This window comes from Lissotriton vulgaris, chromosome 12 (assembly GCF_964263255.1).
Source record: "Lissotriton vulgaris chromosome 12, aLisVul1.2, whole genome shotgun sequence".
Taxonomy (NCBI): Eukaryota; Metazoa; Chordata; class Amphibia; order Caudata; family Salamandridae; genus Lissotriton; species Lissotriton vulgaris.
The window spans coordinates 781,840,768-781,857,062 of NC_141700.1; the positions used below are offsets into that span (position 1 = coordinate 781,840,768).

General features: G+C 50.5%; 1 protein-coding gene across 1 annotated transcript in view; it reads right to left on the reverse strand.

Annotated features, from left to right (window-relative positions):
- Window positions 1–16,295, reverse strand: part of LOC147678699 (thialysine N-epsilon-acetyltransferase-like) — a 97,577-nt gene that overhangs the window by 37,987 nt on the left and 43,295 nt on the right. The window contains exons 3-4 of the mRNA XM_086946626.1: window positions 15,630–15,713; window positions 4,972–5,073 (exon numbers count right to left, since the gene is read on the reverse strand). Of these exons, the coding sequence (XP_086802752.1) occupies window positions 4,972–5,073; window positions 15,630–15,713 (186 nt within the window). The remainder of the gene's footprint in view (window positions 1–4,971; window positions 5,074–15,629; window positions 15,714–16,295) is intronic.

Here is a 16,295-nt window from a genome sequence, read left to right on the forward strand (position 1 = left end):
GCAGAGAACTTCCTGATACTCAGGTTGTTATGGTAACGGTGTCACGTGGGATGGCCAGTAAAAAAAGGACTACGAGAGTCGCCCGTTGCCATAGTAGCGCAATCGAGTAGCGTAGTTAAATGTTCTACGTATTTGGTAAGGTGGAGGGTACACAGATCCACATAGGTAAATAGGCATTTTAGGCAAGGCAACCCCAATGGGGGTTTAGAATCACGAAGTTAAGACGGATCCGATCCGTAAATGTCACCAATGGGTGAAGTTGGTGTCAACGTCCAAAGGTAATTAATGATATATTACTGCGACATTGTCCACGTATTGGTAATGCAATTGTAATATTAGTATAGCAGTCTCAAAGACGGTAATTAACGTAAGTAATAGTTCACATAAATACATCATGAAATAAGATGGTATCATTATTGTTGTTACAAAACTGCGTACCTATCACATGATGGTAAAGCAGTATATATCCAAATTTCAATAGATGATAGATATGTACACATCGTATCAGTATCAACAAAGATTGTATGTCAGTCAGTAGGATCTCCGGCAAAAGATAATAACCCATGAAAAATGTACTGCGTACCTGTCCCATGACGGTATAGGCAGTTGCAGTTGACTGATAAACCACATTGGATGGTTATATTCAATTAGTTCCTTAATCTCATATAGAAATTGGTAGTACACATTAAGCTAAGGTGGCCAGTTGCGAAAAGGAACTATCATGTTCGTTGAGACCTGAATTTATAGAGTCAAAGTAGAACATCCATTTAAGTTCCCTTATGTTAAGTATGTTGGATATGTTCCCACCCCTGGGGCCAAGGTTAATTTTCTCAATTACTAGCCATTTTAGACTATCAAGTGGATGTTGTACTGATCTGAAGTGGTCGACTAGAGGAGCACCAGCCACCTCACATCTAATGCGGCTCATATGTTGCAAGACCCGTTGCTTGATTTTCTGTTGAGTTTGTCCAATATAAATGAGATTGCAGGGGCATACAATCGCATAGATCACTGTCGAGGTGTTACAATTGCTGAGAGATTTCAGTTGGATTTTCTTCTGGTTGTGTATGAATTCTTTGGTTTGTATACAGCTATCACAGGCTTTACACTGGCCGCATTTGAAATGGCCAATGATCGGCTGGAGATTCCACAGAGATCTGATGGTGGGATCTTCCTTGGATGGAAGAAGCGAGCGTACTACATAGTCTTTCACACTTCTGGATTTTTTGAAGGCATGTAGTGGGGTGTCGGGATGCTGTATGTCGTCTGCAACCAGTTGCCAGTGATGATTTACAATCTTCTTAATTAGGTTGCTCTTGGTAGAGAAGGTCGTCACACAGACAATCCTATCCTGCTGATTGTCAATTGGATCTTTGGTCTTTAAGAGTTCCTCCCGGGGGTAGAACCATGCACGTTTCTTAGCTTTAGTCACCAGTCTTTTTGGGTAGCCACGGGCTTTCAAGCGTTCAGCTAGTTCTTCCGACTGTTGGAAGTAATGTTCTTTGGAGGAACAGTTTCTTCAGACCCGTAAAAACTGACCGAATGGGAGGTTATCACGGAGGGCACGTGGATGGTGACTACTATATTGAAGTAGGGAGTTCCTCTCCGCCGGTTTTCTGTACAGAGTGGTTTGAAGTTGGCCCTGATGGTGGTAGATGGTGATATCCAGAAAGTCTATACTTTGATTGTTAGATTGTATAGTGAATTGTAGATGAGGTGATTGCTGGTTTAGCCATAGGTGAAACTCATTCAGGGTGGTCGAATCACCATTCCAAATTATAAAAATGTCGTCTATGTAACGAACCCAGATGTTAAGATGGTTGTTGAAAGGATTGTTGGCATTAAGTATGTTGTTTGTTTCAAAGGCTGCCATATATAAAATGGCTACATCCGGGGCAAAAGGAGCCCCCATTGCCACACCCTGTGTTTGAAGAAAAAAATCATTTTTGAAGGTGAAAAAGTTCTTCGTCATAGCGACCCGAAGTAAGGAAATAATGAATTCAGATGGCACACGCAGGGGTGCTGGTCTAGATTCCAGGTATCTCATGATGACTGCTAACGCTTCCTCTTGAGGGATGGAAGTATACAGAGATACCACGTCACAGGTAACCAATAATTGCTGCGTCGGGTCAGCGACTTTTGGGTTAACCCTGTTCTTACTTAACGCCCAGCTCAGCATTCACACCATGCCTCAGTGAATCCCCCACGGCCTACCTCCCAAAAGACGTGCAGCGCGTCGCCCACCGCCGCATCCTCCTACATGTCGCTCCGACTCTTGCCTGTCAAAGCAGAACAGAAACGCCCTCCGCTCCCCGTCACGAAACCTTCAAAAACTCGGAAAACTCCAGCAAATCCCGCTGTAACTCAGCCTTATTTAAAGCTCCCTGACACCCGCCTCCTCCCAATCAACTTCACCTGAAGCGCTGCGTGGCTTGTTCCACCACGCGAAAAACCCCAGGGGGACACCGGCTCATGCCATGTTCCCCCTGGGACCCCAGTGTGCACGCGAGCTCGCTGGTGAAAGGCACTGTGCACACGCATGCGCGCTGGTGAAAGCCACTGTGTGCACGCATGCACGCTGGTGAAAGCCACTGTGTGCACGCATGCGTGCTGGTGAAAGCCACTGTGCGTAAGCGCCCGTGCGCTGGTGAATGACACTGTACGCACGCATGCACGCAGGTTACAGGGAACGATGGTCCTGAGCCTGTGCTCAAGTTGTTCACCCTCTTCAGATCCGGGAATTGAAGTCTGATTTGCCATCAACTTTGATGCCAGCGCTGACTCAGTGTTCTCTCAGGCCTGGTTTTTTCAGTGTCAAGCTTCATCCAGCATCGAGGGACCTTTTCGGTGCTGGACTGTTTTGAGTATTGCAGTTACTTCCAATTGGTAATCCTTTTTCATAGGTAGTTCCTTCAGCAAAGGCATAGAGCTGTCAGGGCCAATCCTTGCTCTGGAGCCAGTGCTTATTTGGCGGTCAGTCCAAGGAGGGAAAACCGTTTTGACCATAAATAGTGGCCTACTGAGGTCCACGGTGTGTGGCCCCAAACTTATTGCTCAACTTCGGAGTCAAAGTCCTTGCAAGAGGCATACATTGCTTGTCCTCTGTTTGCCATCAGTGCTACTGGGTAAACCAGTCATTTTATTGCCGCAATTTAGTCCATCGACATCACTGGAGACCACGGCAGATGGAGACTCAGCAGAGCCCTGGTGCTGCATCATGGAATAATGCTCCCAGCTTCTGTCCTGTTGGCCGTCTGCGCTACCAGATAAACCCGCCCTTTCATCGTCAGATTTTAGTTCACCGTCATCCTCAGCGACCACAGCATATGTAGACTCTGCTGAGTCATGGTGCTGCATCAGGATATAATGGGCCCACCGACTGTCCTTTTAGTACCAATGGATCATTTTTTAACTAAAGGCGGCTAAACAGATGTCCCATTGTGGAAGTCATAGGTTACAGATGGGTTGCTGGTCTGACCACAAGTATTTGCTGTTCTATCAAGGATTATTTTTCACTTGGTGGGCTAGCTATACCCTCACCCTCATTAGTCCTTTTTGTATGAGCAGGTCCCAGGCTCATCAAACGATTCGGTTTTGACAGGGTAGTTGTAGCGATGTTGACTTGATGTTTTCTGTCGCTCTGCACTGTGTCTTGGTTGGGGTTGTTTATATTGTGCAGTGCCGAGAGTAACGTCTTTTGGTGCAGTTTTTTTGAGCTGTGGAAACATGCCTGAACTCAATGACAGAAAAAAGCAATCTAGTGCCGTCTGTATCCTGGTGCATTGTGGGTTTCGGGGAAGATATGATGGATCACCTCAAAGCTGAAAAACTGAAATTCCTTCTTCGAAGGAAAGCAATTTGCAAACTCTACGCCCAACACTAGCTAACAGGAATGGGCACAGCCTGTGACCTACAGCTGCACATGCTACAAACTGGCACGATTACCTTGCAAAGAGTCTACTTTCACATAAACACTGTGTGAGATAGAACCCAGTGCCATGGAGTTTAGGGGTGCAGTGGGTGCAGGCCGCCCTGGGTGTCATCACTGAGGCGGGTGACAAAATGGTAAAAATATGTGTAACTATCATTTTTCCTTATTTTAATAATTTCAATATGGGCGGGTTGACAAGAAATTTTCCACACCAGGTACCACCTGACCTTGCTCGCCACTGGGGACAAGAGTTTAGGAACAACAAGGTTTATGGCTATAGAGAGTGAGGGTGCCACGTTTAAGGAGCAGGTGTGTTACTTTTTGTTATTAAAGCCTGGGTTATAGTCCACTCGACCGCTCGCATATGCGAGCTAACCTTAACAAGGTCGAGCTGTTTTTAGGTCCTACTTGCCCTTTCTGACAAGTAGGAAGACAAACTATCTTTTGTCCTCTGTATGTGAAAACGGAGCAAAAATGACAAGATAACAAGATTTAAATGCATTTTTATTGCTCACAAAGTTAATGAGCAATAAGGATGCCTTTAAATCTTGTTATCTTGCCACATTTGCTCCGCTTTTAGAGATGGGGGTCAAGTAGTTTGCAGTTAGGTCGAGGATATTTTTCAAGGTACTAGTCCTGCGGGACTAGTACCATTTTTGGGATTTTTCGAGCCCTGCAATTAGCAGAAAGAACCATGTCATGGTGAATGCTGGACACCATACCCGGAGCAAAGACTTCACTGCTCTGCGTTCACTCTCAGCGCATGACACTTCTCACAGCATTTACACCGTACACACACATTTGTCAAGTGTTTTATCTCTAAGAAAGAGCAGGCACATAGAAGACAGAAAACATATGATGTAGCAGGCCCCTAGAATGTTCAAACTCTGACTGTGTTTGAAGTGTAGATGCATTCATATAGAAGATATGACCTTTCTTTTGATTGCAATAATGACTGTATACATGAACCTACTATTATATGCAAAATTACTCATTTAACGCTGACCATTCATGCCACAAGCTCCCCATCCTGTTCCTACCTCTGAATTCTGGCATGACGTAGATGTCTACCAAATAGACAATGCGACCGTTCCAGGTACTGTAGCTGAAGACAAACAAGGCATGGCCAACAATGCTGAAACCTGAGGAAGAGCAACAATTAACAGTTAGGAAAGGGTGTGAAACAACTCAGCCAGGCTTTTTTTCTGTTTTTCCATTTCCAATGTTTACTCACTGGTATGATGTTGAAAACTAACCATACTGTGTGTTGGACTTGGCCCTTCTGGCAGGTTCACCCCTAAACTTTTTGCTTTTAATGGTGACCTGGTGTTAGTGATTTTTGGCTTCTGCGCACTTTACCACTGTGTCCCAGGGTAAAGTGCGTGCGTGTAGTGAGGTGGCCTGTCCTCCCATAGGAATGAATGGGGAATGTATGTGTCCCTGGTAGTCCTGATGCATGGGGAGTGCAGGTGCAAGTTTGGTATGTGCGGACTCGTGTGATTAAATGCTGCGCGATGATGTGTGCGGCGTGAATGTGTCTAGTGTGGAAGTGCCACTTCTAGAAGTTGCTGTACCTGTGCAGTGAATGTGCTGGCTTGTGATTGGCTGGAGATGGCTGGTGTGCCAGGCTCCAGGAGTCAGGATGGGTCTGCCCCACTGGTGAAAGGGAGATCTGCATGTTGATGTCCGGGGAGGAGTGCACCTGGGACCAGAATAGGGCTGGGCTTTCCCCACACAATGCTGGCTCCGCCCCCTGTGGTGCGACTGATGACCCTAGCCTGACTAGTGAATAGTGAGAGGGGCTGAGCACATCAGAGTGCTCCAAAACCAGCTGCGACTGGTTTTTCCCCCACTCTGCACCTAAGAACAAAGGGATTTGGTGTATAAAAAGGGTCTGTGTTACCTCACAAAATGTTCTCTTCTTGGATCCTTTCTTGAGGGGGGCTGCTGCTGCTGGGCGCCAGGAGGACCGACACTGGGGACTGCCTCCCTGCCTGGAGGGCCCTGTGAGCTGGCCCCTGGGCCCAGCCTTGCCCCCCCCGCCTTGCTAAAAGACTTTTGCCGGACCTGGAGGGACTTGGGTGGTCTGCCAGTGCCTGGGGAGTGCTGGCCTCCCCCTCCAAATAGCGCATTGAGCCACTGGTGCAGGCGATTCCTCCCTAGAGGGATTCCCCGACGTGGGGATCCCCCTTTTTGCTGGTCTTCAAGGCAGGTGCCCAACCTGCATTCCGCCGAGCCAGTTAGCCGAGTTGCGGCGCGGGTGCCCACCCTGCTTCTTTGCTGACTTTGGTCGTGCCCCAAGAACAGGTGCCCACCTTGTTTTATTTATTTACTTATCAGGAGCTACCCCGGATTCTGCTGTGAGCCGCTTATTCTCCCCCCTCCGGGCCGCCGCGCTGCCTGCGACGACCCAGAAGTACTGGCCCAAAAGAAATGGAAGTCGACGGGAGCCAACCCCGCGCTCCTGGAGAGGAAGGCGGAACACAAGCAGGAGGAAGTGGCGCTTGCACCCGGGGCCCCCGAGATCGAGGGAGTGCCCCGGGGTATCCAGCGAAGGTGCGTGTTTTCCTGGCGGAGCTCCCGGCATGTAGGGAGCCCCGCAGCCCGACCAGAGAGAGAGAAGCATCCTCCTGTCCCAGCGAGGCTCTCCCGAGTGGAAGAGCCCCGCCCACCGCTCACAGACCGCCAGCACCCAGTGAAGAAGAAACGGGGCTCCTGTGTGAGGAGGAGAGCCCTGTGTCTGCAGTGAGGAGAGCCCCAGGGTTTCAAGAGCTGGTGAGTGAGGGGGAGTTTCCTTGTTACCTAGAGCAGCCCCGGTTGACAGAGGGCCGCTCCAACGACGAGTGGGGCATTTGTATTCAGAAGCCCACACGAGGCTCTGGGGGCCATTGTTCTCGAGTCCCCCAGGGAGGGACTCCAATGTGTTGGCAGTATTTCTTCAGAGTCCACGAGGGAATCCAACGTGGGGGCAGTTGTTTTCCGAGTCTCCAGAGGCAGGACTCCCACGTTAGTTTCCAAATTTAGGGGACTTTCTGGACACAGGGCGTTTCAGCCCCTGAGAGGCCAGGTGGCCTGGGGGACAGTTCTGTTGTTGTGCCCTTGCGGGGGATACATGTTTAGGCCCTATGTGATCTTTTAGCAATTCATAATGACCTGCCTAATGTAATTTCTGCATCATGTATAATGTCTTTGTGCCTCTACCTCTGAATGTGTTTTTATGCCTAGGTGGTTGTTTTTCCTAGTATAGTGATACTAGTGAGTTCCTGATTCCCTGCGTGATATTTTCCTAAGGTGGTTAGGGTTGCGTAGGTGGTACTTACCTCTCACCAGTGGTTACTGGTTGTGTGCTCTATTTTCTATTTGGTGCTACAGTTATTATATGTTCTATTGAATTCAATTCAATTCAATTCAATTAATTTATATAGCGCGCTACATACCCAGAGGGTCTCAAGGCGCTTGGAGAAGGGTGGGGGATTACTTGTCGAATATCCAGGTTTTAAGTTGTTTTCTGAATGCCAGGTGGTTTTGAGTGAGTCAAAGGTGAATGGGAAGTGAGTTCCAGGTTTTAGCCGCCAGGTAGGAGAAGGATCTTCCTCCCATGGTGGTTTTGTTGATGCGAGGTACAGCAGCAAGGGCTTGGTTGGAGGAGCGTAGCTGGCGGGAGGGGGTGTAGAAGGAAAGTCGTGTGTTGAGGCATTCGGGTCCAAGTTCGTAAAGTGCTTTGTGTGCGTGGGTTAGGAGGCGGAATGTTATCCTCTTATTGACGGGGAGCCAGGGGAGGTTTTTCAGGTGACCAGAAATGTGGTCGTTACGCGGGATGTCCAGTATGAGTCTGGCTGATGCGTTCTGGATGCGTTGGAGTTTTTTCTGAAGTTTTACGGTGGTACCGGCGTAAAGGGTGTTTCCGTAGTCCAGGCGGCTTGTAACCAGTGCGTGGGTGACCGTTTTTCTAGTTTCGGTGGGGATCCAGCGAAATGTTTTTTTGAGCATGCGAAGAATGTTGAAGCAAGATGATGAAATGGCGTTGACTTGTCTGGTCATCGAGAGTGAGGAGTCCAGAATGACGCCCAGGTTCCGTGCGTGGTCTGTCGGGATGGGTGCTTTTCCAAGGGACTCTGGCCACCAAGAGTCGTCCCAGGCAGAGGGGGAGGTACCTAAGATAAGGACTTCTGTTTTGTCGGAATTCAGTTTCAGACGGCTGTGCTTCATCCACTCGGCTACTTCTTTCATTCCTTCATGTAGGTTGGTTTTGGCGGCGTTAGGGTCTTTGGTGAGTGAGAGTATAAGTTGAGTGTCATCAGCGTAGGAGATGATGTTGAGGTTGTGTTGGCGTGCGATGGCCGCGAGGGGGCTCATGTATACGTTGAAGAGGGTGGGACTGAGTGAGGATCCTTGTGGAACGCCGCAAATGACTTCTGTGGCCTCTGACTTGAATGGTGGGAGGCGGACTCTCTGTGTTCTTCCGGCAAGGAACGAGGTGATCCATTCCAGTGCTTTTCCCTGGATTCCGATGTTTCTGAGGCGTTGTATCAGGGTGCTATAACAGACTGTGTCGAAGGCTGCGGAGAGGTCGAGGAGGATGAGGGCGACTGTGTCTCCATTGTCCAGTTGAGTTCGAATGTCGTCTGTTGCTGCGATGAGTGCGGTCTCAGTGCTGTGTTTGGCTCGGAAGCCGGACTGTGAGGAGTCGAGGGATTTGTTGGTTTCGAGGAAGGCGGCAAGTTGGTTGTTGACAGCTTTCTCGATGACTTTGGCCGGGAATGGAAGGAGCGAGATGGGGCAGTAGTTTTTGAGTTCGGTGGGGTCAGCTGTGGGTTTTTTCAGAAGGGCGCTGAGTTTGGCGTGTTTCCAGCTTTCCGGGAAGGTGGCGGAGTTGAGGGAGCAGTTGATGACGTCTCGGAGGTGTGGTGCTATGATGGAATCTGCTTTGTTGAAGATGTGGTGAGGGCATGGGTCTGTGGGGGACCCTGAGTGGATGGAGTTCATCAGGCGGATGGTGTCCTCAGTGGAGATTGGGTTCCATTCATTAAGGATGTTCAAGGGGGGTGAAGGTACGGCAGAAGGTTGGGTGGGTTGGTCTCCGGGGTGGCTGTCGAAGCTGTTGTGGATGTCTGCGATTTTGTCGTGGAAGAACGAAGCTAGGGAGTCGCAAAGTGTTTGAGAGGGAGTGATGTCGTTCGAGTTGGCAGTGGGGTTGGTAAACTCTTTGACGATGTTGAATAATTCCTTGCTGTTGTGGGCGTTGTTGTCTAGTCGTTCTTTGAATGCGGCTTTCTTGGCAGTCCGGATCAGTTGGTGGTGTATGCGGGTGGCGTTTTTGAAGGCGTCTCTGGTGTTGGTGTTTGGGTCTTTTTTCCAGGCCTTCTCAAAGGAGCGACAGAGTTTCTTGGATTTCTTAAGATCATCGTTGAACCAGGGTGTGTTTTTGTTGCCTAGTTTGATTGGACGTTTTTTCAGGGGTGCTAGGTTGTCGGCGCTGTTGGTTAGCCATTGAGTGAGGTTAATGGCTGCTTGGTTGGGGTTCGAAGAGTGGGCAGGGGGGTTTTGAAGAAGCGATGAGGAGATCTGGTCGATGGTGATTTTGTTCCAGTTTCTTCGCAGAGTAGGTTGAGGATGGTTGTGGGTTGTGGTCTTATTGTAGATAAAGTGAACGCAGCTGTGGTCCGTCCAATGGAGAGCTGTGGTGTGACTGAAGGAGATATGTTTGCTGGAGGTGAAGATAGGGTCGAGTGTGTGACCTGCGTAGTGACTGCGGGTATTAACAAGTTGTTTGAGTCCGAGGTTGGCGAGATTGTCCAGAAGGGCGGTGGTGTTGCTGTCGTTGCTTTTTTCCAGGTGAAAATTGAGGTCTCCCAAAGTGCTAGTTCTAAAAGTGCTTATTCCTGACAGTGGTCCATGTGGCCCTGTCCTGTACATTTATCCCCTGTAAATTCTGCCTGTGCCTCTGGCACATTGTAAAGTGTGTGTTTATTATCTAATGTGTTTGGTATGATACAAAGGCTATGTTTATATATAACCTTGTGTGGAGTTTCCTTTGTGGTGGGCCTTGGATGTTGTTGCTGGGTGGGCGCGCAAACACTTAACCTACATTGCCTCCGAGATTAGCCTTACTGCTCGTGTCACATTACCAAGGGGGTGAGCAGGGGTTATCTTGGCGTGTAACTCCCTTGCCCTGACGTAGAGTGGTGGTCTCTGCCTGGTTTTGGCGCAAGCCCTAGCCAGCCGGAGATCCCATTTCTAACATTGGTGGCAGCGGAAGGGATCCGGATTTGTGTTTGCGCTGTACTGCAGTGGCAACTGGCTGCACCACAAAACTCTGCATTTTAGATAATCACATTTTGGGGATTATTGGTTTTTTTAAGTGCCATTATTTCTTCTCCTAAAGGTGTCCTTTGTGAATTGTGTACTCCTGTTTTAGCTCAGACACCTATGTTTCCTGTGTTAAACTATTCTCAAGAACGTCCGCCAAAATGGAGCCTGCTTTTGATGTCTGTGTTCTGTTTAGATACAGTATGTTGGAGTTGGTAAGGTTATGTGAAGAGAGAAACATAGAGGTGGGTGAATCAGACACCCCGCCTGAACTTAGGAACAGCCTGATCCTATGGCAAAAGGATCAATGGGATCTTGAGCGCAGTGAGGAGGGTGAAGATGACAGTGCATGGATGCCAGCAGATAGTGAAGACCCCATAGATAAGGAGTCCCTTGCTGGGTCCAGTAGCGGAGGCAGTGCCTCATCCCTTTCCCGATCCCTGTCCCCAGAGGAGTGGGTAGATAGGAGGGCAGAAAGTGAGCACCAGCTGGCTTTGGAACAGCTCAGGTTAGAGCATGCCCAGGCGATGGCGCAACTGGGTGTTAAGAAGCAACAGCTAGAGACCGAGAGGGTCTTAGCGCAGGAGAGGATAGAGGAGGCTGAGAGGGCCTTCACCAGAGAGAAATTAGCTCTGGAGGGTAGACTATCCCCTGTGCGCCGTTATAATTTTCTGGATTCCCCAGGGAGGGTTGAGTCCAGTGGTGGCAGCGATATAGACTTCAATGCAAGAAGTCCCAGTCCCAGTTCCCAGAGTCTGGTACTTGTTTCCCAAGAGGAGGAGTTAAGGTTGAAATTCAGGGGCAGTAGGAAACTGTCTCACCAGGATTGGGGGGTGTTTATGGATGACTGTTCAGATGTACTGTGTGACTGGCTGGCGACTAACCCGGACCGGAAGGTGGGGGGAGTAATGAATATGTTTCTCAAAGAGCAGTTCCTCAGTATTTGTTGTCCAGGGTTGCGCCTGCCCCTGTTGAGGTTTGAATACTTTTGTCCTTGGGACCTTGCAGAGGAAGCAAACCGATGGGAAAGGGCCAGAGGATCTGCAGAGTCATTGGTGAGTGATTCCAAGAGTTGTGGTTCAGGTATCTTCCAGCCCAGCGAGGTGGAAGAGGTTCAGAGTAGCCCAGCTAGGTCCCAGAGTAGTGAGTGGGGTGTAGGGGCTTACCGCCTGTCTCGGTGGAGCAGGAGTGAGTGTGTGTCTGAGAGTCCCCAGATGCCCGAAGCCCTATCTCAGAACCTGGGTGGTTTCTCTAGGGAACCCAAGGTTTGGGACCTACGCTGTCCTGTTAGTCCATTTGAGGAGGATCACCTAGTGTCTAGAGAACTTGGAGCGTCTGTAAATAGAGCTCCAGTGGTTCTAGTGTCCTGCAGTGCCACTCCAGTTGGGAGGGCACAGAAGTCCGAAGTGAGGAGTGAATGGGGGATGTGTTCCCCATTGGAAGAACCAGTGGGTCAGGGACTAGTCAGTTGGGCTACGTTCCCTTGGAGTGACCATGGTGACACCACTTCTGTTTTGGGGGATCTTCACGCACTGTCAGATGGACAGGGTACGGGAGATCTGCGCCAGACAGATGGTCACACAACATATGAGTCATGTGTTAGCCTCAGGGGATAGTGTGTAAGTCCCCAGAAGTCCTGGAGTGCCAGGAAATTATTCCACCAAAGGTTTTAGACCAGAGGTTGGGAGGCCAGGTTCAAGATCCGCCTGACCTGGAGGGAAGGACGTCTGTAATCAGTGTCCTGACCGGTTCATCTTCCAGGGGTACCGCTCCGGTTGGGAGGGTGCAGAACTCTGGAAGGGGGTACAGAGGGTGGGAGAGCCCGCCTCTGACACCGGTGCAACCTGAGGGGTTAAACCCTAGGTTGGGAGAATGGCGTTTTAAGGGTACCCCTCTCAGGAGGGGGAGGAACCCTAGAAGGAGAGGTAGGGGGAGGAGAGCCTCCCCTGTGACTCCTGGTCCACCTGAGGGTGTAGACTCTAGGCTGGAGAACCAGTGGCAGTCTAGCCCTGTCCTACAGACAGGAAGAGTGGAGAATGGCTACAAGGTTCCAGGGGTTAATGCCCCCCACTCTGTGACTAGGCAGGGACCGGTGGCACCTGGGTGGCCTAGGCCTGGTCCTGGCCGCGGACAGCTTGGGAGTACCAGTGGGGTAGCTCAGTTGTTCCAGACAGTGTTTTTAGAAGGAACTCCATGGGTTCACCGTGGGGTAGAACAGGAGGGTGTCCCTGCCGTTACGGGCCCGCGTCTATGTTCTATCGCCCCAAGCAGGGAAGCCCATCACGGTGGTGATTGGTCTACCCTGCGTTTTGGCTGGAAGGGGGTTGTGTTGGACTTGGCCCTTCTGGCAGGTTCACCCCTAAACTTTTTGCTTTTAATGGTGACCTGGTGTTAGTGATTTTTGGCTACTGCGCACTTGTGTCCCAGGGTAAAGTTTGTGCGTGTAGTGAGGTTGGCCTACCCTCCCATAGGATTGAATGGGGAATGTATGTGTCCCTGGTAGTTCCTGATGCGTGGGGAGTGCAGGTGCGAGTTTGGTATGTGCGACTCATGTGATTATATGCTGCGCGATGATGTGTGCGGCGTGAATGTGTCTAGTGTGGAAGTGCCACTTCTAGAAATTGGTGTACCTGTGCAGTGAATGTGCTGGCTTGTGATTGGCTGGAGCTGGCAGGTGTGCCAGGCTCCAGGAGTCAGGATGGGCCTGCCCCAGTGGTGAATGGGAGATCTGCATGTTGATGGCCGGGGAGGAGTGCACCTGGGACCTGAATAGAGCTGGGCTTTCCCCACACAATGCTGGCTCCGCGCCCCTGTGGTGCGACTGATGACCCTAGCCTGACTAGTGAATAGTGAGAGGGGCTGAGCACATCAGGGTGCTCCAAAAACAGCTGCGACTGGTTTTTCCCCCACCCTGCACCTAAGGACAAAGGGATTTGGTGTATAAAAAGGGTCTGTGTTCCCTCACAAAATGTTCTCTTCTTGGATCCTTTCTTTAGGGGGGGTTGCTGCCGCTGGGAGCCAGGAGGACCGCCACTGGGCACTGCCTCCCGACCTGGAGGGCCCTGTGAGCTGGCCCCTGGGCCCAGCCTTGCCCCCCGCCTTGCTAAAAGACTTTTGCCGGACCTGGAGGGACTTGGGTGGTCTGCCAGTGCCTGGGGAGTGCTGGCCTCCCCCTCCAAATAGTGCGTTGCGCCGTTGGTGCAGGCGAATCCTCCCTAGAGGAATTCCCCGGCGTGGGGATCCCCCTTTTTGCTGGTCTTCAAGGCAGGTGCCCACCCTGCATTCCGCCGAGCCAGTTAGCCGAGTTGCGGCGTGGGTGCCCACCCCGCTTATTTACCGACTTTAGTCGTGCCCCAAGAACAGGTGCCCACCCTGTTTTATTTATTTACTTATCGGGAGCCTACCCCAGATTGTGCTGTGAGCCACTTATTCTCCCCCCTCCGGGCCGCCGCGCTGCCTGCGACGACCCACAAGTACTGGCCCAAAAAAAATGGAAGTCGACGGGAGCCCACCCCGCGCTCCTGGAGAGGGAGGCGGAACACAAGCAGGAGAAAGTGGTGCTTGTACCCGGGGCCCCCGAGATCGAGGGAAAGCCCCGGGGTATCCAGCGAAGGTGCGTGTTTTCCTAGCGGAGCTCCTGGCATGTAGGGAGCCCCGCAGCCCGACCAGAGAGAGAGAAGCGTCCTCCTTTCCCGGCGAGGCTCTCCTGAGTGGAAGAGCCCCGCCTGCCGCTCACAGACCGCCAGCACCCAGTGAAGAAGAAACGGGGCTTTCGTGTGAGGAGGAGAGCCCCGTGTGTGCCGTGAGGAGAGCCCCAGGGTTGCAAGAGCTGGTGAGTGCTGGGGCAGTTTCCTTGTTACCTAGAGCGGCCCCGGTTGACAGAGGGCCGCTCCAACGACAAGTGGGGCATTTGTATTTAGAGCCCACACGAGGCTCCGGGGGCCGTTGTTCTCGAGTCCCCCAGGGAGGGACTCCAACGTGTTGGCAGTATTTCTTCAGAGTCCACGAGGGACTCCAACGTGGGGGCAGTTGTTTTCCGAGTCCCCAGAGGGAGGCCTCCCACGTTAGTTTCCACATTTAGGGGGAATTCCTGAGGGTAGAGCGGCACTGGTTGGCAGCGGGCTGCTCCTCCAGTGGGCGCATCTTTGTTCAGAGCCCATGAGGCTCACGGGTGCACAGTTGTCTTGGTCATAGAGCCTGCGAGGCTCCTGAGGCTCCCATGTTGTTTTGGGCCCCACTGTTCCTCCAGAGCCCAGAGGAGATCTCCAGTTGCCCAGCACTTAGTGGGCAGGTGCTTCGTTTAGGCTATATCCCCCCCCCCCCCCACCACCCTGCAAAATCTTCCTTTGGCCTTTGGCTGCCTGCGCAGCTTGCCTTGACTTTCTGGACACAGGGCGTTTCAGCCCCTGAGAGGCCAGGTGGCCTGGGGGACAGTTCTGTTGTTGTGCCCTTGCGGGGGATACATGTTTTGGCCCTATGTGATCTTTGCGCAATTCGTAATGACCTGCCTAATGTAATTTCTGCATCATGTATAATGTCTTTATGCCTATACCTCTGAATGTGTTTTTATGCCTAGGTGGTTGTTTTTCCTAGTATAGTGATACTAGTGAGTTCCTGATTCCCTGCGTGATATTTTCCTAAGGTGGTTAGGGTTGCGTAGGTGGGCTCACCAGTGGTTACTGGTTGTGTGCTCTATTTTCTATTAGGTGCTACAGTTATTATATGTTCTATGTTCTAAGCGCTATTCCTACTAGTATTCTATCTTCTACAAAGTGCTAATTCTACCAAGTGCTTGTACTAAAAGTGCTTATTCCTGACAGTGGTCCATGTGGCCCTGTACTGTACATTTATCCCCTGTAAATTCTGCCCGTGCCTCTGACACATTGTAAAGTGTGTGTTTATTATCTAATGTGTTTGGTATAATACAAAGGCTATTTTTATATTTAACCTTGTGTGGAGTTTCCTTTGTTGTGGGCCTTGGGTGTTGTTGCTTGGTGGGCGCACAAACACTTAACCTACATTGCCTCCGAGATTAGCCTTACTGCTCGTGTCACGTTACCAAGTGGGTGAGCAGGGGTTATCTTGGCATGTAACTCCCTTGCCCTGACGTAGAGTGGTGGTCTCTGCCTGGTTTTGGCGCAAGCCCTAGCCAGCCGGAGATCCCATTTCTAACACTGTGATTCTAGAGGTGGAGAAAGGTGTGACATTTACTGAATGTTGAAGTGAGAAGACGCAGCGTTGGTTTTCCTCTAACATACACTCAAGCTCCCTCACATGCCCTGTTCTCTCCACCCCAAAGTTTCTCACTTTCTGGCAGCCCTTTGTTGATTTGCCCTAGTCTATTTCCCATCAACAATCAAGGTGCTATGGAATGAATGATGTTCATTACCTTCTTTGCTTGTCTGTCCTGAGGGGAGTTCAGCAACAAGGCATCTGTAAGGAGGGTTGTCTGTGAAGCCATCCTCCGTCAGCACTAAGTGTCAGAGAAAAAGGAAGAGACTTAAGAGGAGAAGAGAAACATGAAAGAGCCGATGAAGGAGAGGTAAAACAGAAGCAAGCACTGCGAGGAACTGGCAAAAAGCATGGAATACAGTCTGGAGGCTTTTACTCGCCCATCCCATAAGTGTAGGAGTGGAGTTTCTGGATGACCTAACTGGGGGAGGATGTTCTTAGTGGTGGAGAGACTAGCAGCTGAAGGTGGCTGTACCAGGAAAGGAGTCTAAAAGAGTAATCTACTCCCTCCTTCTAAAAGTCAGTTAGGAATGAGGCCTACATTCGAGGATACTGACTTCAGCAATGACACATTAAGTTATGTTGATTTGTATAGCGCACTAATCACCCATGGCCACGAGGGTATACAGACACTTATGGCAACTCTTCTCATCTCTAAATACCAGGTTGGATGTATGCTCTCTCAATTGCTAATTACAGAACTCTAGACACAGGGGACTCTGTGAGTTCTGTGTGAATATCCCCACCCCACCAAACTTGTGAAAACACACTTGCAAAGCACATGCAAGTAACGCATAAGTTTCTGCGTGCTTATAGCTGGTTA